The sequence below is a fragment of the Talpa occidentalis genome, unplaced genomic scaffold (genome assembly GCF_014898055.3).
Source record: "Talpa occidentalis isolate TD23 unplaced genomic scaffold, MPIMG_talOcc4v2.1 talOcc4.15, whole genome shotgun sequence".
Taxonomy (NCBI): Eukaryota; Metazoa; Chordata; class Mammalia; order Eulipotyphla; family Talpidae; genus Talpa; species Talpa occidentalis.
This window is the reverse complement of record NW_023601543.1, coordinates 31,428,833-31,453,545: the sequence shown is the minus strand read 5'-3', so window position 1 is coordinate 31,453,545 and position 24,713 is coordinate 31,428,833. Positions and strand designations below refer to the sequence as shown.

Sequence of the window (24,713 nt, the reverse complement as noted above, 5' to 3'; positions counted from 1 at the left end):
TTGAAGTTTCCAGATATTTCTATTTAGCTATTTTCACATGGTGTTTGGGTCCTCGTTTGCATATTTAAATGAATTTCTAATATGAGGTAAGTAAAAAACATATATAAACAAAGTAAAGTGGACGGTTGTACATCTTTTCATACTGCCATGTCAAAGTAAAGAAGCCCTGGATAATTCCATTGGACACTATTTGGAGAATGCGAGTGAACGCTAAATCCTTATGGGTATATGTTCACTTTACACATCCCACTAGAGATCATTCTCGGAAAAATCTAAATCAGTGCCCCTTGCATACACTATGGTCATACACTATGGCCATGGGGAGTCTGTCTCCCCTGAAATGAAGATTACTGTGAATGTACCAGCCTCGATCGCATAGTTACTGGGGGAAGCAAGGGTGGGTGGCACGGGCAGGGCGCCGCCAGCTGGAGGGCCAGCGGGCCGTGTTGGGAGAGCTACAGGTCTTTTTGTGCCAAGGGAGGTGGCTCTGAAAAGAGCCTTTGGTTTGGGGGCTCTGAAAAGAGCCTTTGGTCTTGGTGGCCCGGATGGGCGTCTCACTGGCTGTGGATGTACCTGATGAGGGCCTTGGTGCCCTCACTCACGGCGTGCTTGCCGAGCTCCTCGGGCAGCACCAGGCGCACGGCCGTCTGGATCTCCCTGGACGTGAGGGTGGCGCGCTGGGTGGAGCGGGCCAGGTGGCCGGCCTCCTGGGCGATGCGCTCGAACATGTCCTTCACGAAGGAATCCAGGATGCTCACGGTCTCCCGCGAAAGGCTCAGGCCCATGTGGACGTTCTTTAGAACCCGGGGGAAGTAAGAGGCGAAGCTCTCGCTTTGGTTCTTGGCGCGCCGTCGGCACATTGGCTGCTTCTGCTTGGGGGGCTGCTTGTGCTTGTGCTTCTGCTTCCGCTTCTGGCTCTGTGGCTTGGCTTTTGCCGGCTCCCCTGAGCCCAGGGTCTCCTCAGTCGAAGCCTCGACGGCAGGATCGGCCATTTTGGAGTCAACTTCCTGATAGCTGACAGGAAGGACAATGGTGCCTGCTGAGGGGCGGTGGCCCATTTATAGGGGCTGTCTTCGCTGACGTCTTGGCAGTGGCCACCTCTCATTGGAGCACATGTACTAGAAGGGGGGGGCAATCACTAGACAAGGAGGCATCTAGTCGGATGGGATTGGCTGACATCACAGCGGAGTTGCATTGGTGACCTCTCACCTTTCTGTAACGTCCGTCAGAAAGTCGTTGAAAGCTGCCCCATAGAGGTAACGGTCATCTGAAAACATCAACTGAGTTGTGATTAAAGCACGAGAGTTTTGAAGGTCCTCACCAAATGCGTTTAAATGATAGAAATTAAATAGAAATAGAATGTAGGCACTGTCACCGGACTCAGATAATAATGTTTCATTATTGGTAAAATGAAAATATTTTAAAGATGAGGAGGATGGCACAAGGTCCAAAACAAAAGTAGATTCCAGTATTTACAACTTTACCCACCAAGTAAGGTGGATCTAAAATGGACCTTGGGTTTGCCATTCTCACATGCTCCCAAGGTAGCTCTTTTCCAACAGGTTTACCTGACAATGGCCTTGGTAGCTTCTGGCACAGCCAATTGCCAGTGTCTCTGGCAACAGCAGGTGTACCTTGGTAGGGATCTCTCTGGAGGTGACAGCCTAGTCCTCGTTGTGAGGGAACAGGATGGACTTAATCTCTGAAAATACAGCTACTGATAACATTAGGAAAATATTTCATGATGCACATGACATTTAATGAAATGATATTTGGGTGAAACTGCTTTTTCTGAACCTTACAGACATAAGTGATAGAGGAGAACTATTCCACTTGTAGACATATGGGAGAACTATTTTACTTGTAGACATATGGGCTCTCCTGGAAATTGTATAAGTAATTGACTGACTATTGCTTCTGCTTCTGATGGAAATCAGCATTATATCTAATTTAAAAAATGGCTAAAAAAAAAAAAATGTTTCCAAAACCAGAAACAACATAGAGGCAATTATATAATTATTTTTTAAAGATTTGTTTTTACTTATTTATGCATACAAGAACTGGGGGTAGGCCAAAGATTGGGGGGATGAGAGGATTCACCAGAGACAGAGTGGGGAGCAGAACAGGCAGATCTACTGAAATACACTGCTGAGGGGAGCAGCGGGCGAGACAGGAGAGGTCTGCTGTGCCATGTGTGTAGCTCCCTGGCTGGGGATGAAACTCATGCCACAGTGGTTGCTGATAGCTTGATAGAGCTGAGGCTTTAACCCCTGCTCCACCAAGGAGATCTTAATTGTAGAGTTATTAAAAACACCAAAATATTTAGCAAATTTGAAATTGTTTTCTTAGCATTGCTTATATCCCACAATACCCCTCATTCTTCAATTGGTGACTAAATTTAGAGCTGTTGTTTGAGAAAATTTTGGGTTTTGGGAAACCACACAAAAAATGGGAAATCCTCAAAATTAAGGCATAGTCTCTTCAAGAACATAAGATAATACAACCCAAAACATTTCTCAAAAGTGCATATATAACAATGAATTATTAAATTGACCCCCAATAGGACTTGAGATTTGAATAAATGAGTTTATCAATAAGGTTCATCCCAATTGGTCATGCTTCTGAGGATGTTTCTTTTCAGTCATTTAAGGAACAGCAAATACTACTGCAAATAAAATCCTTCCAGTCATGAAAGGTAGGGGCTGATTTTATTGCTAGAAAATATAATGTGATGATAGAAATGGCTTGCTATTCCAGTCTAAGAACTGCATTTACACACGGGGACTGCCAGCTGTCTGTACTCTCAGCAGCTGGAGCAGCAAGTGTGTACTTCGGCTGGGATCCGGGTGTTCCCTCCTGAAGTTATCACATCCTTGTTCTTAAAATACATTCTGGCTAGATATGCAAGACTAAGTTGATTGTCATTTTCTCTCACAACTTGTTTTTGGCTTCCATTCACAAATTGAGACTGGTCTGCTGTCACACTAGTTGGTATTCCTCTTTTAGTAATGTGGTTTTTTGTCTACTGTTACGCTAACTATCTTATACTGTCTGTAGTTTTATCATGATGTACCCAGGTGTGCTTCCTGAATCCAGGAATGCCTCCCCCCCGTCCTTAAATGCAAGAATATTGCCAGCCATTTCTCCTTGAATGTTATTTTTTCCACATATTTATCTGATTTTCCACTTCTGGAGTGCCTATGACATGTAATGGGTACCTCCTACTCAATTCCCTAAGTTCTTTGCTTTGCTATAAATATTTGTTCTCTTTATCTCTATGTGATACATTCTCTATTATTTCTCCATTATCTTCTAGTTCACCAATTCTATATCCTTTATATCTCATATGATCATTTTTTTTGTGGTTTTTATTCTAGTGGTTCTGATTTGCAAGCATAGAAAATACATTTGGCTCTTTTGAGAATTAGCTATTTCTTCTTTATGTTTTCTATAGCTTGCCATTTATAAACATCTTAATACATGTTTTAATGGTTGGCATGTGATGATTCTTTGGATATTTCGATTTTGGGTGTTTTTTTTTTTTTTCATTTTGATGAAGTTGACTTGTTTTTAGATTATATACTTAAATAGGAGGATGTTCTCTGTAGGTACTTTGTGAAAGTCTCAATAAGGTTAACCCCCTGAGAAAGGATTTGATTTCCATTTTCCCTATGTCTGGGTTTGTGGCCAGGAATTGTTTGGATTATGCCTATAGTGGTCGTTTCAACCCCAAAGCTATACAGGGAGTTTCAGGATTACAAATTCTCAAAAGTTTTCTCCACCCAGAGCAAAGACCAAGGAGTAGAAATTTCCTTTACATCTTCCTTCCCCAGTAGAAAAAAGCCAGTCTTCACAAAGAGTGTAGTCCTTTAAATGTCTACAATTATGCAAAATCTTGGTGGTTTGGTTTCTGCCTTTGTTCACAGACAGCTGAGTTTTTAATGTGTTGGGTTTTATTTTCTCAGGCCCCATATCGGTAGAGGTGGAAAACTGCATTGGAATAGTGAAAGAGATAATGGAAAATACAATGTCCATCAGGGGAGTCATATTAATACTATACGGAGAGACCATTGTTCTTTTATTTGATGGAAGAGATAGGAGATATGACCATCCACAAATCTGGATTCATATTCTCATTATCATGATTAAAAGCGAGAATAAAAGAAAGAAAAATTGTAATAGATTAAATTTATTACATTAATTTTCACATACTGCTATATCTAGGAGACCAGCATGCCAGAATAAATTTATAAATAAACCTCTCTCATATTGGCAAACAGTGACATTATGAAGGAGCACTAATTAGTATGATCACTATTAAAATGATAGCTATCCAGACTTATTAAGTTTGAAGAAATCTGCTGTTTTCAAACATGTGCTCAGTTGTTTATCTGACAAGGCAGATAAACCCTACAATGAGTCTTTGGCATGCAGCACATTAATTTACATGCTTGCAACAATTACTAAGCACCTCAGAGAGGTTTTTACTGCCTTTGATTTCATGTTAACAACTTTTAGCAACTTGTGCTGCAAGCTCTTTTTTCAAATATTTTTATATGAAATCTCCAAGCGTGATTTTGATGAAGAGGGTCATTTGTCATTAACCCTACCTCTATTAATCTCAAGGGAAGTGCTGGAAGCAATATTGCTCTCTTTGTGATGTTTGTACTTGCACTTTGTACTTGCACTTACTGAAGCTCTCTCTAAATCTTGACCTTTCTCCATTTTTGTTTTGAGCAAGGCAAAGTCTGACAAAGATGGAATGCTCTGTGAGTGGATTGCTCAAGGAAAAGTTTTACTACTATTCTGCTAGGCCCTAGATTGATTTTGGAAATCAAGGGACCTTGCTGACTAACTATTGCCTCCAGTTTTGGTCCCAAACCTCTGGGAAAATATTTCGGAGGAGGAGAAATGGAAAAATCATGGTCTCTAATAACAGAATCCAACAGAAATGGCAATAATAAAAAAATATTTTAAAGTCCTTAGACACATACTAAGTTTAAAATTATTTTAACAATGCTTAGATCATAAAATACACTCCAAATGCTAGAATAAATACATGTAGGTTCTATTGGATAAAAAATACATATTAACCTAATTCCCTAAGAAACCTCCTTAGAGAGAGAAAAAGTATCAATAGTTACTTTAGTTACAAAAAGTTATCAATCAATAGAATGGGAAATATTTTAAAATTAGAAGTATATCCCTTTCAAGAATAATTCATAATACAAATATGTATCTACATGTTTGAATGTAAAAGTATATAGAAATTGAGCCAAATAAATTTTAAAACCAGAAAAATTATAGAAATTGAATTAAACAAGGATTTAAGGACTTAAAGAAGTATTGAAGAAATGGAAGTCATCAATGAATTATTGTCCCAAATGGCCAGGTTTCCAATGGTGTATCTTGTCAGATCTTCAGGGAACATGTAATTCTATAGCCCAGATAATGAAGGAAAAAAATTCTTTTTTATTTCCAGAAAATATGATAAAATTCTATTGAAGAAAGCATGCTACACAGATTTCTGAGCAGTGTCAATTATAAACGAGGATCTAACTCTTTCTCTTTCTCTCTCTCTCTCTCTCTCTCTCTATATATATATATATATAGATATATATATATAGATATAGATTACATAAGTCCTAAAGATGCCAATAAAAAGTCATTAGAAACAAATGAATACAACAATGGCCAGTTACAAAATCAACATATAAAAATCCATAGCCTTTTTATATACAAATAAGAAGTAAAAGAAATTAAGAAATTATTTCCATTTATAATTGCTTCAAAAAGAATAAAATACTTCAAAAGTTACCTAAGGAGGCAAACGCCCAACTTAGGACTTAGATAGCAACATAAGGAGATGGAAGTATATTCCATGCTCATGAATAGAAAGAGTCAACATAATCAAAATGACTATCCTGAGCCTCCCTGTGGCGCAAGGGGTTAAGCACAGCACTGTGAAGCTATTCAGAGCCTCTGTAGCTTGAGTTTGATCCCCAGTAAGCCAGGGAGCAACCCACATGGCTCAGCAGACCTCTCGTGTCTAAGCCACTGCTCCCCGCAGCAGTGTATTTCAGTCAGTCTACCTGTTCTGTTCCCCACTCTCTCTCTGGTGTGTCCTCTCACCCCCCACACCTCTGGCCTGTACCCCAATTCTTGTATGCATAATTAAATAAATCTTAAAAAATGACTATCCTGCCTAAAATAACATATAAATTTAACACAATACCCATGAAAATACCAACAATGTTTTTCAAAGTTAAACAAAATATGTTGAAACTTATATGGAACAACCAAAAGCCTTGAATTGCAAAAGCAACCTTAAGAAAAAAGGAGAGAAATGGAGGCATCAAGTTAACTGCTTTCAAACTTTACTATAAAGCAAACTTATTTAAAAAAAAAAAAACAACTATTTGGTATTGCACAAAAATAGATACACAGATCAATGGAATAGGATTAATTGAAATCCCAGAAATAAATCCACACACATACCAGCACCTAATCTATGATAAAGCAGCTAGGACTATAAAAAGGACAGTCTCTTTAATAAGGGGTGCTGGGAAAACTAGAAGAGCACACACAAAAGAAAGAAATTGCATCACTCTCTAACTCTATACATGAAAATAAATTCCAAATGGATTAAAGATTTAGATAGTGGATATGCAAAAATAAAATACACAGAAGTCAGCACTGGTGATATGTTCCATGACATCAATATTAAAGATATTTTTGATGACGCCACCCTTATGACAAGGAAATTAAAAACAAAAATAAACATAGATTACCTCAAGTTTAAGAGCTTCTATATGGTGAAAGAAAATACAAAATGATTAAATATACATTCTCCCTACTGAATGGGAGAAAACAATCACAGAATATATAACTGATCAAGAGATTAATATCCAAGGTATATAAAAAATACAATAAAAAATAACTAACAAGTGGGCAGCAGATATGAAGAAACAATTCACTAAAGAGGATATCCAGAAGGTTAGAAAATATATGAAAAGATGTTCATTATGCAGGTTAAATCACAATAAGATTCCATCTTACATCTGTGAGAATGGCACATATTCAGCAGATTTCCAACAAGTGTTGGCGAGGATGTGGAGAAAAAGGAACCCAGCTACACTGTTAGTGGGAATGTAAGCTGGTACAACCATTTTGGAAAGAAATCTGGATTTACATTAAAAAACTGAAAAATGGAAATACCATACAACCTAGCAATCACACTCTTTGGCATATATCCATAGAACAGGAAACCATCAACACAAAAATGCATGTTCCACAATGTTCACAGCAGCAGTATTTACAATAGCTAGGACATGGAAGCAGCTTCAGTGTCGATCCAGAGATGACTGGATCAAGATGTGATATATTCACACCATGGAATACTATATAGTCATAAGAAAGAATGAAATGTAGTCATTTTCAACAAATGGAGGGAGTCTGAGAAAAGTATATATAGCAAAACAAGTCAGAACAATAAAAACAAAAGCTGGACATTCACATGGTAAACAATTGAATATCGTAAAACACTTTCAAAAAGCAGTGGACATCAATGAATATCATGAGGGATCTGAGGTTAAGGGGGTGGAGGAAAGGAACAAGGGATGATGGTAGGTAAAGAAAAAAAGTGGATAGAGAACATACTAATAGTTTCTTAAAAATTCCTTTATGTGTCCACAAGAGCAAATACCCAATGTAGTCTAATTGTGTTCAAAAACAAGTAAAGAAATTCTCTTTTGGCAAAAAACAAAAACTTTGCCTGTGGTTCTAATTTGCAGAAAAGTTTGCAATATATCCACATTATTTAACTAATTCAAATATTCATTCACCAAACACTGGCCTTGTCCCTGATATCACCCAGGCATTGGGGAGACAAGTGAGGCTGTCATTGTCCCAGTTCTTGACAGCTTACAGTGAAAATTAGTGTGGAGGACAGGCTACTAATGAATCCCCACACTCAAAAAAAAAAAGTGAAAAAAAGTGTGCGTGTGTTGTGTGCACATGCATGTATAAGAATACAAAATATCTGCTTTAAGTAGTATTAAATAAATCTGGTGCCACGTTACAAAAAAAAAAAACTAAGGGAAACAACATCTATGTGTAAATAACAAATTGCAAGCATCAAATTGGGGAAACATTATTCCTAGAACAAAATACCCCATACAAACTTGTCTTCAAATTGACCCCTATTGTAGAATTCTTTTGAATAATCAAGGACCCAAACACAGTTCAAAATTAGCTAAATCAAGAATTCATTAAATGGTACATTTTTCAAAATTCCTACAAACTGAAGCAATAAGCCTATCTCATTCAGCTATATCTGATTCTATTCCAGTTTATATATTTTTTAATTTTTAAAAAAGATTTATTTATTTATTGATTGATTGATACATACAAGCACTAGGTACAGTCAGAAGTGGGGGAGGGTGAGAGAATTCACCAGAGCCAGAGCTGGGAGCAGAGCAGGCAGAAGGACCGAAGTACACTGCTGAGGGGAGCAGCGGGCGGCAGGAGAGGTCTGCGCACCATGTGGGACCCTCCTCCGGAGGCCCGGGAGCAGCCGGGGATCGAACCGGAGCTGCAGAGGCTGCGGGCAGCTTCGCAACCCAGCACTCAACCACTGCGCCACCCGGGAGGCCAGTTTATACTTTTTTAATGTGAAGTTTCATGACTGGTAAATATGCATCACTGGATGATGGAAGTGCCAATCAGAGCAGCCTAAATGTAGAACCTGCAGCTCCTGAGCTCAAAATGGGAAGAGTTGACCCAAGGTGAACAAATAAGTACCTCCCTGGGTATTCACCCTTGGGAATGGAGAAGGAAGTAGGCATAGCATTTCTTTTTTTTTTTTGTCAGTTGCTATTCAGGACCCTAAATCTTAATCCCTGCTAACGGAAGGTTCATTGCGGGAAACAAATCTCTTTCTGGTAAAATAAGCAAGTGAATGTACTGACAAGCAGAGCAGTCCTACATTATATATTTTAAAAATACAGTACAAAGTTACTCTAGGTGAGCTATTGTTTTTCTCATGTCTTATCTGGATGAGTATTCATCTAGCTAAATGTCTTTTGCCTGCTGCCATGTACCTCTCATCTGCTCCCACTCAGTTTAACACACTGCTCAGAATGGAATCAATACATTAATGAGAAGGATGATTACCAGAAGCAACTGAACAATGGGAGCTATTATCTAACCCCAACTCACCTTTTCTTTGGGCCTTTTGAAATGAGCCTAATCTTGTGCTAGATTAGTACACAAAAGCAGGGGTTGCTGAATCTATCATGGATGTACAACATCTTTCTCAAATTTGCAAATGGCAATGTTGAAAGGAGAACAAAATGTGTTGGATGACAGAATCAGAATGTAAAGAAATTGAATCGTGAGCAAACTTGAGCACATTAGCAGTCAGGATGGTTTCCCCATCTGTGTAACTTGGATGCAAAGGATCTGGGAAGAATTATTAGGAGAAGACTTGGAGGTATGGAGGTATAGAGGCAGGTACATAACAGCTGACTTCAAATACTGGAGAAAGAATTATTCTCTGTGGGTCTTGAACATGCAGTCCTAGGACCACTGAGTAGAACTTACAGCAGGCAAATTTGGGCAATGTAAGCAGACTGTCACAGCCAGGGGCTGACTGACTATTGGCTAATCGTTTCAGGCAAGAGGTAAGGTATTGGTGACCAACATGGTTACTTCCAACTCTCAAATCCTCTGGCTATACTAAGTCCTATGATTGTGTCATCTCACTGACATTTGATCAGAGTTGACCCATTTGTTTTGCATATGGAAGTTTATGCTATTACAAAGAAAATACCTCCACCTCCTGTAAACCCAGCAATTATTCAAGATAACAACCCTTAGAAAGGGATGTTAAGATAATACTTGAGGTTACAAGTACATAATCCCTTTCTGTAGAAAAAGTGATGTATATTAATAGACTCCGGTCTGGATGGTTATACACTCACATGCTAAACTTCTGATTGGTGGTATTATAGGTGACTGATTCTTATAAAATTCAACTGATGAGCCTATTATTTAAGGACAGCAACTAGGACTTGCCTATTTATATGTATTCCTTATTGTATTAGTCAACTCAGGTTGCTGTAACAAAATACCATAGGCTGGGTGACTTAACAGAAATTTATTTTCTCACAGTTCAGAAGGCTAAAAGTCCTAGATAAAGGTCCAGAAGGGTCAGTTTCTGGTAAGCACTCTTCTTCTGGCTTGCAATCAGCCACCTTCCTGCTGTGCTCTCACTTGGTGGAAGATTTCTGGTGTCTTTTCCTCTTCTTTCAAGGCCCACAGGCCTATCAAATTAGGATCCCACCCTTAGGACTTCAATTAACCTTAATTACATCCTAAATACCCTATATCTCCAAAACTAGTCACACTGGGTGCTATAGATTCAACATATGAATGGGGGAGGGGGCATATCACTTAAGATACTGTTTTCATTTCCTCATCTCTGATGAGGGTTAGTCTACTTGAACTCCTCCAAGGTTCTCCATCTCTATGATTCCAACTCTAGGGAAAAAGCAGCTAGAATCCCCAAGTCAGGACCCACTTGATCTGATCAGGGGAGTACCTTTCCTATGTGACTAATCTGCTAAAGCAGCTTTCCTTCAACCACTTTGTTTAGCTGAAAAGAGTAGCTTTGTGTTTTTTTATTCCTTAGAAGACCAAGAATGGACCACAGGAGTCGCAACATGATTATATTTATTCTTTTATTCTCATATTAGAAATGAAAAAGAAACTACGAGAAGCTGCAAATGCATGCCACTTTGTGAAGATTACAGAGTACCAGAGACATTCACTGTAGAAAGTTAAAAGTGGCTCATCACTTGGGGGTGCAAGAACAACACACACAAAGGTCACTGATGGAGAAATTGGTAGCATCTGGCAGCTGGAGTTTAAAAATGAATATAAGGGAACATTGGCTACACCTGACGTCTTTGCCAGGTAGTAAGGGTGAGAACACATCCAAAGGAAAGATGCCTAAATTCTACAACACAAAAGTTTACAAGAAACAAGCCCCAAACCAAGACACTCAGGCAACAGTGAAATTTGCTCTTGGGAAGAGATCTCCATTTTACGATATCTGAACACACTCTTTCTCCTGCTGGATAGCTGTGGGGGTGGGGTGGGGGGGGAACAAACAAAAAATTTCATTTAGAGATTATTTTCCTAGGATTAAGTTGTTTCTTCTAAAAGAGTTCCTTGCCAAGTTCTGAAGACTGCCACACCTGCTTTAAATTTAGAATATCATAACACTAGCCAGAAATCCTCACTATAGGGGGGTGAGAATATGTGTGCAACTGAACACTCACTAGAATTGACATCAACTGCATGTCTTTTCCCATAGAAATCTTTTTTTCCCATAGATTATTGTGAGACTGATGGACAAGTGAAGCATTTCTTCAGATTTAGCTATTGCCATACAATTAGGAAGTAATTGAGCCAATTTTAACTAGTTTTGGAGCTTTTAAATAATGCTGACATAACAAAACATGCTCCTCGGTTTGGAATTCCTCCAGCAGATTCTAATGTCATGAAGGCAAAATCAATCCCTTCCTCCCTGGGAAGCTTGACTATACCCAAGACTTAAACTGGTTCTCCCACCTTATCTTGTCATCAGGTAGAGAAAGCCAAACCTGCACATTACAGTCTTTTTAGGGATAAAATCACAAACCCAAATTGCTAGGTGCAGAAAATTGCCAATTATACAAAAATTGTACAAAACTAAGATGTTTCTATGTAAAGTCCAACATTCCAAGATTGGTTGTATTGTGCTTTTTAGTAATTTTCCAACAAAACCATTTCTTAATCCCCATTACTATTAGAGCTTATTTTGTGAGAACCACTTAAGTCAAATATAAAGGCAATTATTTTGAAATTTTTCAACATTGCATTAAGTACTTTGGCACTCTAATTATTGCTTACTTTGTGGCAAAACTTACTAGAAGAGTTTATTTACTGAATCTAGCAATTCTCACCACTGTCTCCACTAGAAAACCCCACGACTTACTTTCCTTTGAAGGAAGAGTATTTTTTTCTTCTGTGTTAGTTTTCTTCAGTTTTGACCTGTCAAACTTCTCCACTTCGGACAAGTCCGGCTTATCACTCATCTTGACTAAAAGAAACACACACACAACACATTAAAAAAAAAAAAAAAACCTGTCTGATAGAACTATTATCAGAACTAAGGAGTAATAGCCAAAATTCTCACATTTGATATCAATGTGTATTTCCCCTGATTTTCAAGAAGAACACATTTCAGAAGTCATGTTTTTATTACAATAATTTTATTCCACATTATTACCCCATTCTGATAGACAGTAAGTGCCACTGACTCAAGATGTACACGAAATCAAGATGTTCTGCAAACCCAGAGTGAATTATGTCCCACTCTGTAAAATGGAGGCGATAGAAGCACAAGAGGAGATAGAAAGAAGAAAAAAATAAAGACTGGGTTTAACCAGCTATTGAATGTTTAATAGGAGATAACACTATTTGAGCATTTTCATTTTTTAGTCAATTACTGGAGGGAGGTGGGCGGCGTTTCTTGGGATAAGGAGCAGCATACAAAAAAGGTACCATAAATTGGGATCGTTTCTTTCCATTTTATCTGCCAAAAGCCAGTAGATTCAGCTACAATATGAGGAGGGATTTAATCCAAACTAATCGCACTATCATAATTGCTCCTGATGGCACTGTTTTATAAACGCTCCAAGAAGGCACACCTAATTAAGACCAGACTCAGAACTTCAGCAGATTGGGGTAAATCGAGTAGAGCTGATTCTTATTTCACCATGTTTTCTCTGCAAGGGAGAGGGGAGGCGATGAGGTTAGATGAGGTGCCAGGAGACCGTTCCGGTTTTGTCCAGAAGAGACAATAGGAGACCCCAGAGACGGAAAGCGGAGCTCTCACGTGCTGCAGGGCCCCACCCATGTAGGGTGAGACACAGCTAGGGCAGAATAAAAAGGACCCCAGGCAGATAGAAGTCCCAAATATACTTCCCCTCCTTCGCGGTCTCCCGAAAACGCTCCACTGACAGCAATCAGAGGCCAGTCTCCAGAGTTGGGAAAACTGGAATTAACCTTTAAATAATAACGGGGCGGGGTGTGTGAGTTTGTCGGGAGCAGTTTGCTTACATTTTGGTCGTTCAGGCTAACCCATCGGCCTGGGAGGGGAGAGCACTCAGGGGCAGCCCCACCAGCAGCCACCACTGACCCTCCGCTCTGGGGTGCCGCCCCCTAGAGCCTCCCAGGGACCGACTCCCAGGAGGAATCCACCTCGCGCGCGGCGGGCGGCACCACGGAAGACAAAGGCGACCCGAGACCAAACGCCCCCGCCACCCGACCCCGCCGGTTCCCCGGAGTCCGGCTACGCCTTCCCCGCCCCGCGGCCTCCGCGCCCGCCTGTCCCCTTGGTACTCTGGCTCGAGCGGAGCCGCCAGTCCTCACCCGAAGGTTCGGAAACCAGTGGAAGGCCGACGGCTGCACCGAGAACGCTCCGCACACAGGAGAATGTGGGCCTTCCCGTGCCAAACCCCGCGCTTATAAGGCCCGCCGCGGGCCCCGCCCCCGTCCTCTCCGATTGGCCGCAGGCCTCGAGGCCTGCCTCCTCGCCCCTCCCCCCACTTTACCGCTGAGGGCCGAGTCCACCGTCTGGGCTCAGCTATGGACCCCACTCCCTGTCTTGGCTCAGCTGTGAACCCCACTCCCTGCACAGGATCTTGATAACGTCATGCCAGACACCCCCCGCCCCCCGGACCCTCTGCAAGCCCACGCTGATGCCTCCCTCGTCTCTCCCACTCCTTTTGTCGGAAGGGTTCACTTCTCTTCTTCCCAAGTGTATTCACTCCTTCACGACCACAGGGATTCTAAACACGCAGACACAGCCCAGCTAGCCTTGGACGTCTGGAATCCCAAGATGCAGGCTGAAGGAGCAAACTCTCAGCTTTTTGTAGCCATCAGAGCCTATGTACGCTGAAACCATTAAACAGTGATTTGGAAGCGGTGCTGTTCTAATCCCTACACGGGTCATGAAGAGGGTTCTCAAGGAAAAGATGGGCGATTCAGTCATTTACACCCACAACTAGACATTTCATTGTCAGTGCTACCCTCCTATTTAGAAGTCATATTTTCGATTTTCTAAGCCACTGAACTCGGCCCTCAGTTTAGGGTAATCAGAGAAGAACTCATTGTGGTCACTTATCTTTATGTCCCCAATCCTGAGCAGTTCCCTTGGCCCACAGGAGACAATAGTGAAATGCGTCTATAGAGTGAAGTAATGAATCCATGATAGAGCCGAATTTTTGGACAGCAGCACCACCCAGTGTCTATTTTAGGGGAGAGAAGTGAGCATCAGACAATTACTTGAAAGAACTAAATGTTCAAGGTCATTTCCTAGATAGTCTCCAGAACCTCAGCATGTTAAGGTTAAATTGGACATAGGACTGTATCTTTCACTTGCACCCCATACTTTGCATATGGCTCGTATAGATCGCGATCTACAAAGATCAGCGATCACTCTCTCCACAATGATTTCTCGTGCCTTTCCCACTCTCTCCATTCCCTTTTCTGTGCTGTCGTAATACCTTGTGTTAATTTGAGACTTTTGTCTATTTTTTAGAGACAATTTTAACAGAGAAAGGCACATTCACTCAACAAATAATATTTAAAGAGTACCAATGCCCCAGGCATTAAATATAATAAACAGCAATGTTTCCACCACTCATATTTGAATGTACTTAACATTTGAGTATGTTTACTTTATCCTTTTTAAGGAATAACACAGAAAAATTTAGGTTTCCAGCACCATCACCCCACTTCCATTTAGTCCTCTCCTGAAAGTGATGTGTAATTTCTAGTCCATTTTCCTATCATTAGAGTCACATGATCTCTGTTACCATGAGCAATATGGAATATTGTGTGGACCAGTACTCCACGTCTAAGACTGAGCTTCTACATCACTTGAGGTTGACAGGAAGCCCCACACACCCACCCAACTCTCCCTAACCCAGACTTCAAAATCCTGCCACCCTTATCTGCCTTGGCTGTTAGAACTCCTCTGCTGATGACCATCTCAATTTGTGCCAGTCACAAGAACCTCAAGATCTCCACAACACCCTTCCACTCCCACATACTAACCCTCGTAAAGCCGTGATCATATCCCCTCTTTAGTTCACATCTCACGCTTTTCCCCTACTTCCTCACACACAATGCGCCATTGATAAAACCTCTTTTCTGAATGTGCCCTCCCTTAAACAGAAACCAGCTCTTCCCTGAGGATTCTATGCTCCCTAAGGAACACTCACAAGGAGCCCATTTTTCTTCCCACCATCATTATGCCACAGAGCCTTAAATTTGGGTAAATGTCTCCTTTGCATCTTATTGCTGATGCTTGAGACCATTACTCTCCCATCTCCCTAATAACTTCACACTTTTGACAGCTGGTATCACTGACTAGCCATCATTATTGTCATCTGCCAAATTTCAGACACACACTCACATGCACACACACCTTACTTCTCAAAGACCTTCACTCCTGGTACAGTAACTTTCAGTGGTAGTAATCCTGCCTTAATTTCTGGTGAACTCGAGAATGATCATTCAGACACACTGGCTCCTTCAGTTCATTGACTCTTTGGTCTGCCGTCCCCTAACTTTCAGACTTTTCTAAGTTACTGTTTCACAACTTCTCTCTCTTCACACGCCCTACACACACCCCCACCCCCCCCACCCCCCGCACACTGCACTGCACTCCTCACTCGCTTTTTACTTCAATAGAAAATGAAGATCATCGGAAATTTCCCATGACATTGTCCTTGACCCTGTGTGTTACTAACTCAAACATCCGTGCCGTAGGCCTTGTCATAGCAATTATAGAATAATCTCAATGTCTCCTCCATCACATCAATTTCAAACATTCCTCCATATAATTATCACTTCCTCTTTTTCCAGCTGACTCCCTTTGGTACTGTTAAGCCTCACCAGTATCTCCAGTCCATTGGTCCGACCAGATTTTTACCATCTCTTGCATCTTTCTTTACCATCTCTTGCTCTCTTATTTTCTTCTTTTCCCTCCTTCCTTAGTTCAAATGTCATGTCAGTCTTTATAATCACTCACATACATATGCTCCTCACTGTCCTGCCCCTCTCTCACTTTGCATTGTTTCTCTGGCAAAATCATAACTGGCTAAATCCAAATTTGCCTGAAGGAATCTGAACACACACAGCTAAACCTAGTTGGAGGAAAATACACAATCTCATCACAATCTTAGTTTAAATTCATGACCATGAACTTAAATCCGACTTTTAATGCTGCCAGGTAATCACTCTTTGGTCTGCCATCCCCTAGCTTTCAGACATTTCTAAGTTACTGTTTCACAACTTCTCTTTCTTCATACTCCTTACACCCCGCCCCCGCACACTGCACTCTTCACTCGCTTTTTACTTCACCAGAAAATTAAGGACATCAGAGAAGAACTTCCACAGACTCACCACGAATTGCTTCACCCACCCACTAGCACCTGCATCTGTATGTAGCCTTCCAGTTGATACCACACATGATTAATATGGGCTGGACTTTGTCCTCCAAAATTCATATGGAGAAATCCTAGCCCCCTGTATATCAGATTGTCACTTGGTTACCTCTTTAAAGGGGTAATTAAGGTAAAATGGGGTCATACCGATAGGCCCTAATCCAATACAACAGGCCTTATTGGAACATGAGAATCCATGTAAAGACATAGAAAGAATTCCTCTAGCTAAAAAGAGAGGTGTCAACAGAAAGCAGTCCTGCAGACATCTAGATCTCAGAACTAAGACTCCAGCACTGGGAGAAAATAAGTTGTTAACCCACCAAGTCTGTGGTCCTTTGTTGTGGCAACTCTAGCCAGTCCCTCTCCTCTCCCACCAGACCTCTCCCTCTCACATTAATTCAATAATACCACTACCACCTTCCTACCCTTGTCTCCCATATCAGCAGTGTTGCACTCACTAGGTCATTTCTATGAGGATACGATCACTGTTATTTCTTATCTTCATATATATGTGCATTATTTTATATATACAATCTCTTCTCCCGCATGCTATAATTTCCCTTCTCCTTCATGCTATCATCCGAATTCTTTACTATCCTTTGAGACAAATCTCTTTCACAGATACATGTGATATACATCTCCATGTGCAATATTTGAATATAAATATTTGAAGGTATCGTGGAACCAATGTGCCTGGTGTAAGACTGCATTCCCTAGCCCTTCTACTTATATCACATCATTCTGGGGTCAAGAGGGAGCTCCAGATGATCATTCATCCCTAGTCCCCTACCCTCTCTGCCTGCTCACTGTCCAGCTATGGCTTCACTGTGGTTCCTTAACAAGTTACCCTCACTGTTGCCTTAGGGCCTTTTTAACATCTGTTTCATCTGTCAGGAATGTTCTCCCCACTAGATAGCCACTACATCTTCACCCCTTCGTAATAGTTGTCTTCGTTCACTATTTCCCAATATCATCTGAACACATCCAATTAAAGCTTCACCTGCAGCACACCACTGAAACTGCTCTTGTCAAGGGCATGAATAATTTCCACAGTGTTCAATCCAACAGTCAATTCTTAGTCCTTAGTAAACCTGTTCAGCATTTGGCAAGCTGATGAGTCACTCCTCAGCTCACCTTCCTCACTTGGCTTCCAAGACACCACATTATCCTGTTTCCTCTGGCCTCACTGGCAGCCCCTTCTCAGCCTCCTTAACTGGCTCCTTCTCTGCTCCCAGACCTCTTAAGATGGGAGTGCCCCTGGCCCTGTTCCTACTCTTCTCATTCCTGTCTATAGTCCCTTGGTTATCTCTTCCAGTCCACTAATGTAAAACCATTTCTATGCGGCTAACCAGATCTGTATTTGCCTGCACACGAGATCTGTGTCCCAAATTACAGGTTAATACACCCAAGTGTCCATTCAGTACTTCCACTCAGTTATCTAATAGACATCTCAAACTCAAAATGTCCTAGATAGAATTCCTAATCTTTATGAACTGGACATAAGACTTGAAACCATAAAATATATAGAAGGAAATATAGGTAAAACACTATAAGAAATGTATTTCAATAACATCTTTAAAGACTCATCACCCAAGCAAAGAAAGTCAAGGAAAACATAAACACCTGGGATTACATCAAACTGAAAAGCTTCTGCATAGCAAAAGAGACATTAGCCCAAACAGAGAGACGCCTCACTGATTCGGGAAAAAAATCATTGCACTCCAGTAAACTGATAAGGGACTGATCATAAAGATATACAAAGAATTCACACAACTCAACAAAAACAAAATAAACAATCCAGTCAAGAAATGGGCAGAAGAACTTAAAAGACATTTCTCCAAAGAGGAAATGAAAATGGCCAACAGGCATAGGAAAATATGCTCAACATTCCTTATAATCAGGGAAATCCAAATTAAAACCACAATGAGATACCACCTTACACCAGTAAGAATGGCACATATCAAAAAAACAAGCAACAACAAGTGTTGGAGAGGTGGTGAAAAAGGAATTCTCCTATATTGCTGGTGGTGGTGCAATCTGGTCCAACCACTATGGAAAGCTGTCTGGGGTTTCCTCAGTCTACTAAAAATGGAGCTACCATACGACCTGGCAATTCCACTCCTACGGATCTACCCAAAGGACACAAAAACGGTGATTCAAAAAAAACCCACCTGTACATCTATGTTTATTGCAGCACAACTTTCAATAGGTAAAACCTGGAAACAACCCAAATGCCCAAAAATAGATGACTGGATCAAGAAGATGTGTCATATATACAAAATGGAATATTATTCAGCAATCAAAAAAGAGAAACTCATGCCATTCGCAGCAATGTGGATGGAGCTAGAAGGAACTATGCTCAGTGAAATAAGCCAGAAGGAAAAAGAAAAATATCGGATGGTTTCACTTATAACAGGAATATAGGGGAACAAAGTAAGACATCAATGTAAAAAAAAATACTAAGAGTACAAAAGACAACAAAGCAAAAATGGACAATTATAAATCAGAGACATCCTGAAGGGGAGGAGGCAGGAGAGGGATCAGAGGGAGGGAGGGAGGAGCACAGGGGACTGAGGTGATGGTGCACAGGTGCATTGGTGAAGGAAACTCTATGGGGACTAAACCTGAGGGGTTGGGGGGAAGTAAATATTGTTTAAAAATGAACAATAATGTAAAAATATAAAAAAGTTTAAAAAAATTAAAAAATGGAAATATCAAAAAAAATTTTTTAAAAATTCCTAATCTTTTTTTTTTTTTCTTTATCATCTACTTTTATTTTTTTTTTTAATATTAAATTTTATTTTATATTCCCCCATACAATTGCAAACGCCCCATTCTGACCCCAATCCTTCCCCTCCCGCCCCCCACCCCCCAAAAAGTGTCTCTGGTTCATAGTTTTTTGTTGATTTTGATTTTCACTTTCTTATATTCATTTTCCTGGTCCCATATTTAAGTTTTCTAGATTCCTGCTATGAGTGAGACCATCCGGTATTTTTCTTTTTGGATGGCGCTGGAAGGGATCATGCTCAGCGAAATAAAAATTCCTAATCTTTTTTCTGGAAATCTACTCCTCCTACATTCTTCCTGATCTCAGTTAATGGCATTTCCATCAGTCCATGTGCTCAGGCCAAAAATATTAATATAAAATTCACATAATATTCATTCTTTTTCCCCTACTACACATCCATTCATCAAGAAACCACTTTCTCACTATCTCCATTGCTACATTTAAGGTGTAATGCACCGTCATCTCTTATCTGAATAACTGCAGTGGCCTTCCAACAGGTCTTTCTGCTTTTATTCTTGAGTCCCTATGGTGCATTCTCAACACAAAGACAAAAGTGATCATTTACAAATATAAGTCAAATCATGGTACTTCTCCATTCAAGATCTTGCAATGATACCAAATTCTACTCAGAGTGAGAAACAAAGTCCCTACAAAAGCCCTACATTTTCTGACTCTGCATTATATCTCTGACCTCTCTATCTACTCTCCTCCTCACTCACACTGTCCCATTTGTGGCCTTCTTACTTATGCTTAAACAACCTAGGCTCAACTCTTGTCATGGGGGCTTTGCAATATCCCTCTGGAAGAAGTGCTCTTTTCCAGGATATCTGCTTGTTTAAACTCTCTCACCTACTTCAAGGCTCAAGGCTCAACATTTCAATTAAGCCTACCTGAATTATCCTATTTAATATTGTAAACTGCCCCATTCCCTCTGTCTGCCTTACCCTGCTTTGTTATCATCCTGTTCTAACACACTATACAACCTTGCTAAGTTTGTTTTGTTTCAGTCTTCCCACATTGATATGCAAGGTTCACAAGGGCAAAGATTTCTGTTTTGTTCATTGATCCCAAGTACCTAGAATTGTGCACAAAATGAAGATTTGTTAACTGAACAAATCTGGTCATTTTTGTATCATCATAAGTTATATACAATGTGTAAAGTTCTACAACTTGCTTTTTTCACCCAATATTTTTATTATTTAGAGTTATCCATGTTTATACTGTGACATCTATGAATCCATTTTAACTGATATATGATATTCCATTATATATACCATAATTTAATTAAACATTTCCATTTTTATGAACACTTAAGTTGCCCCCTCTCTTTCATTACAAACAATACTGCAATTTTTATTTTTGCTATAGCCTCCCATTACTCTAAAAACATATCTCCTAGAAATCAAATCGCTAAATTTCAAAGTGTATGCATCTTCAACCTGAGTAGATATTACCAGATAGCTTGCCACAGTAATTTCACCAATTTCCACCTGCACCATCAGGTAGAAGAGTTCCCATTTCCCCCACATTTTTGCAAATAAGTATTATCAGATTTCTTTTTATCCATCTAAAGATTAAAAATAAGCTTTCCCTAGTGGTTGAATCTGCATTCCCCAGATTGTTCCAGGGGGTGAGCATCTTTTCATAAGTTTTCTGGCCATATATGTTTCTTCTTCTGTGAATTGCATTTTCATATCCTTTACCCATTTTTTTTTTAAGTGTCCTTGGGTCTACACCTTTATTTTTTTTTTATTTTTTATTTTTATATTCCCCCATACAATTGCAAATGCCCCATTCTGACCCCAATCCCTCCCCTCCCGCCCCCACCCCCAAAAGTGTCTCTGGTTCATAGTTTTTTGTTGATTTTGATTTTCACTTTCTTATATTCATTTTCCTGGTCCCTTATTTAAGTTTTCTAGATTCCTGCTATGAGTGAGACCATCCGGTATTTTTCTTTTTCTTTTTGGCTTATTTCGCTGAGCATGATCCCTTCCAACGCCATCCATGTTGCTGCAAATTGCATGTGTTTATCTTTTTTGAATGCTGAGTAATATTCCATGGTGTATATGTACCACATCTTCTTGATCCAGTCATCTATTTTTGGGCATTTGGGCTGTTTCCAAAGCTTAGCTATTGTAAATAGTGCTGCTATAAACATAGGGGTGCAGGTGTTCTTTGGAATTGATGTTTCTGTGTCCTTTGGGTCCTTTACCCATATTTTTTGCTTGTCTTTCTAGTATTGCTTCTTATCGGTGCTTTACATATTCTATATTCTAATTATTTGTCTTTAATATATTTCGCAAAAATTATTTGGCATTCAACATTTGTTTGGTTATAGCAAGTATAACTGGAATAAATCTGTTCGAGGGAGAAATGACTTTTGATGCACATGCAACTCAACAGGGGAGCCATGCATGGGAAGATTCCTATTAGTTAGGTTTTCAAAACAGTTTAGTTAAGTACAATGTAAGTACAGACAAAAGGATAAATCTTTTACATATATATATGTTTCTTTTCTTACATCATCTTTCATTTTTGCACAATGTATGCATTTTCGTCTTGGTTATATTCCCCATACAATTGCACCCCCCTTATTTTAACCCGAAACCCCCCTCTTCCCGCACCCCCCATAGTGTGTCTCTGGTTTATAGTTGCTTACTGATTTTGCTTTTTTCTTTATTATAGTTATTCTTTTTCCTGGTCCCTTATTTAGGTTTTCTAAACTCCTGCTATGAGTGAGACCATCCAGTATTTTTCCTTTTTCTTTCTGGCTTATTTCACTGAGCATGATCCCTTCCAGCTCCATCCATGTTGCTGCAAATTGCATGTGTTTATCTTTTTTAATTGCTGAGTAATATTCCATTGTGTATATGTACCACATCTTCTTGATCCAGTCATCTATTTTTGGGCATTTGGGTCACTTCCAAAACTTAGCTATTGTAAATAGTGCTGCTATAAACATAGGGTTGCAGATGCCCTTCTGAATTAATGTTTCTGTGTCATTTGGGTAAATACCTAGGAGTAGAATTGCTGGATCCTATGGAAGCTCTATCTTTAGTAGGTTGAGGAATCTCCATACAACTTTCCATAGTGGTTGGACCATTTTGCACTCCCACCAGCAGTGCAGGAGAGTTCCTTTTTCTCTACATCCTTGCCAAAATTTGTTGTTGCTAGTTTTTTTAATATGTGCCATTCTCACTGGTGTGAGATGGTATCTCATTGTAGTTTTGATTTGTATTTCCCTGATTACAAGTGATGTTGAACATTTTTTCATATGCCTGTTGGCCATTTGCATTTCCTCTTCAGAGAAGTTTCTTTTTAGTTCTTCTGCCCATTTTTGATTGGATTATTTTCTTTGTTTTTGTTGAGTCTCATCAGCTCTTTGCAGATTTTTGTGATCAGTCCTTCATCATTAGTGTTGTGTGCAAAAATTTTCTCCCAGTCGGTGGGATTTCTCCTCGTTTTGGTTACTGTCTCTTTTGCTGTGCAGAAGCTCTTTAATTTGATGAGTCCCAGCTGTTTATCTTTGCCTTCGCTATCACTACTTTGGGTGATGTGTCTGTAAAAATGTCTTTGAGGTGCATGTCATGTAGTGTTTTGAAAAAGACAAATCTTAAGTGTACATTTTTGATGAATGTTCACAAAAAGGAGATATCCATATAGCCAGTGCCCAGCTCGAGACACAAATGGCCCCTCAGAAGCCTCTTTTATGTTCTTATGTATGATCCCTGTCAAGGGATGGTAACTATTCTCCTGACAATTAGTTTTGTCTCCTTTGTACTTTAAGTAAATGGAATCTTCATGTATGAACTCCTCTGTGTCTGGCTTATTTTGCTCAACATTAGGTTTGTGAGATTCATCCTTGTTGTCATGAGCATTTATAGTTGTCTGTTCTGCTTTTTTGTGCCACATTCATTTCTGAATATACCATTTTTTTTTATTTTCCTGTTGTTGGACATTCGTTTGTTTGCTTGTTTCCTCCAGATTGTGGCTATTACAAATAGCACTGTCAGTACTTTTCTTGGGTAGTACCTAGAATTGGAATGGCTGGTCACGGGACAAGCACATGTTTAGCTTTAGTAGACATAGCCAACCAGTTTACCAAAAAGCTTGTATCACTTGTTGCTTATTTTTTGAGTTCAACTTTGTTTCTTATTTCTTTATTATATAATTTTCATGGAAGCAAATGTATGAATACTTTCCTTCAAAACTTGATTCTGAGGATATGATTTTTGTCTCTGGTTTATATTTATTTTAAGATTTTGGTTGTGTACTTTGGATCTCCTTTAAAAAAATTTAATCAACACTGCATTATAACATATGCATTTCAGATGTGCATCACTAAGGATCAACTACATTAAGTTCACCCACTGCTAAAAATTCAATTCTATCTTTCACCATTTCCTCCACCCTCCCCCAACTTACCTACTCCCTCTCCTATTTCCTTGTGGTAACCACTAATTGGTCTTATAGTCAAAAGTTTATTTTTGTTCCATTGAGTTCATATGTTTGCTTTCTTTATATACCACATATGAGTAAAACTATATGATATTATTTTTCTGTCTGGCTTATTCACTAAGCATAATTCCCTTTCTAGGACCATCCATTTGTTTGCAAATGGTGGCATTTCACCTTTATAGTTGAATAATGTACTTCATTTTGTATGACATGGACCTAGATTTTTTCCCTTAAGGGATACCAATTATCCCAATGACATTGATTAAGGTATCCATCCGGGTGCCTGCGCAGTCGGCAAGCCCGCGCTTCCGGCTGCTAGGAGGCCCTAAAGCCGCTGCCTATCGGCAAAATGGCACGTTCTGCGTGGTTGTGGCACTGCCCCAGGCTGCTGGTACCCTGCAAGCCCCCCAGCGTTTCCGCCAGGCTGTCAAAGTTCTACGTGGGGGAGCCACCACACTGCAAACCCGTCTGGCTGAAAGTTGGCCAGACGTTGGGCGCCTCTGTCTTTCTGTGGCTCTATTTCATCAAACAACATAATGAAGATGTATAAAAGAAGGAATGGGTTGTAATAAACTTTTGGAATACTAACACGGAATGTGCCATAGAGTGATTATGGCAGTTACTCTGGATTTCCCATACTGTTGAGTTCTTAATGTGAGAGGTTATATATTTGTCAAGTCAGCATTTGTGTTTTAAATCATGAAAAGATAAAATTACTTATGTATTCAAAAAAGTAATAATAAAGTATCCATCCTTTCTCCAATCTTTTCAAAGCCCCATCTTTCATATATCAATTTCCCACATATGCTTTTTCCAATTTTGAAATCAAATTGTCAAAGTTCACCCAAAAATGGTCCTCTTAATATTTTGATTGGCATGTTTTTTGACTTATGGATTAATGT

The 24,713-nt window shown here is 39.8% G+C and overlaps 2 protein-coding genes across 2 annotated transcripts; both read right to left on the bottom strand.

Moving 5' to 3' along the window:
- Window positions 1–513: 513 nt before the first annotated feature.
- On the bottom strand, window positions 514–1,015 carry LOC119246590 (late histone H2B.L4-like). The gene has a single exon (XM_037512949.2). It carries the CDS (start codon window positions 990–992, stop codon window positions 555–557), a length of 438 nt encoding a protein of 145 aa, XP_037368846.1. The 5' UTR covers window positions 993–1,015; the 3' UTR covers window positions 514–554.
- Window positions 1,016–10,724: 9,709 nt separating this feature from the next.
- Window positions 10,725–13,558, bottom strand: TMSB15C (thymosin beta 15C). The gene is made up of 3 exons (XM_037512948.2): window positions 13,483–13,558; window positions 12,044–12,148; window positions 10,725–11,145 (listed from the first exon to the last, which is right to left on the bottom strand). Exons 2-3 carry the CDS (start codon window positions 12,141–12,143, stop codon window positions 11,108–11,110), a joined length of 138 nt encoding a protein of 45 aa, XP_037368845.1. The 5' UTR covers window positions 12,144–12,148; window positions 13,483–13,558; the 3' UTR covers window positions 10,725–11,107.
- Between the last annotated feature and the right edge of the window lie 11,155 nt (window positions 13,559–24,713).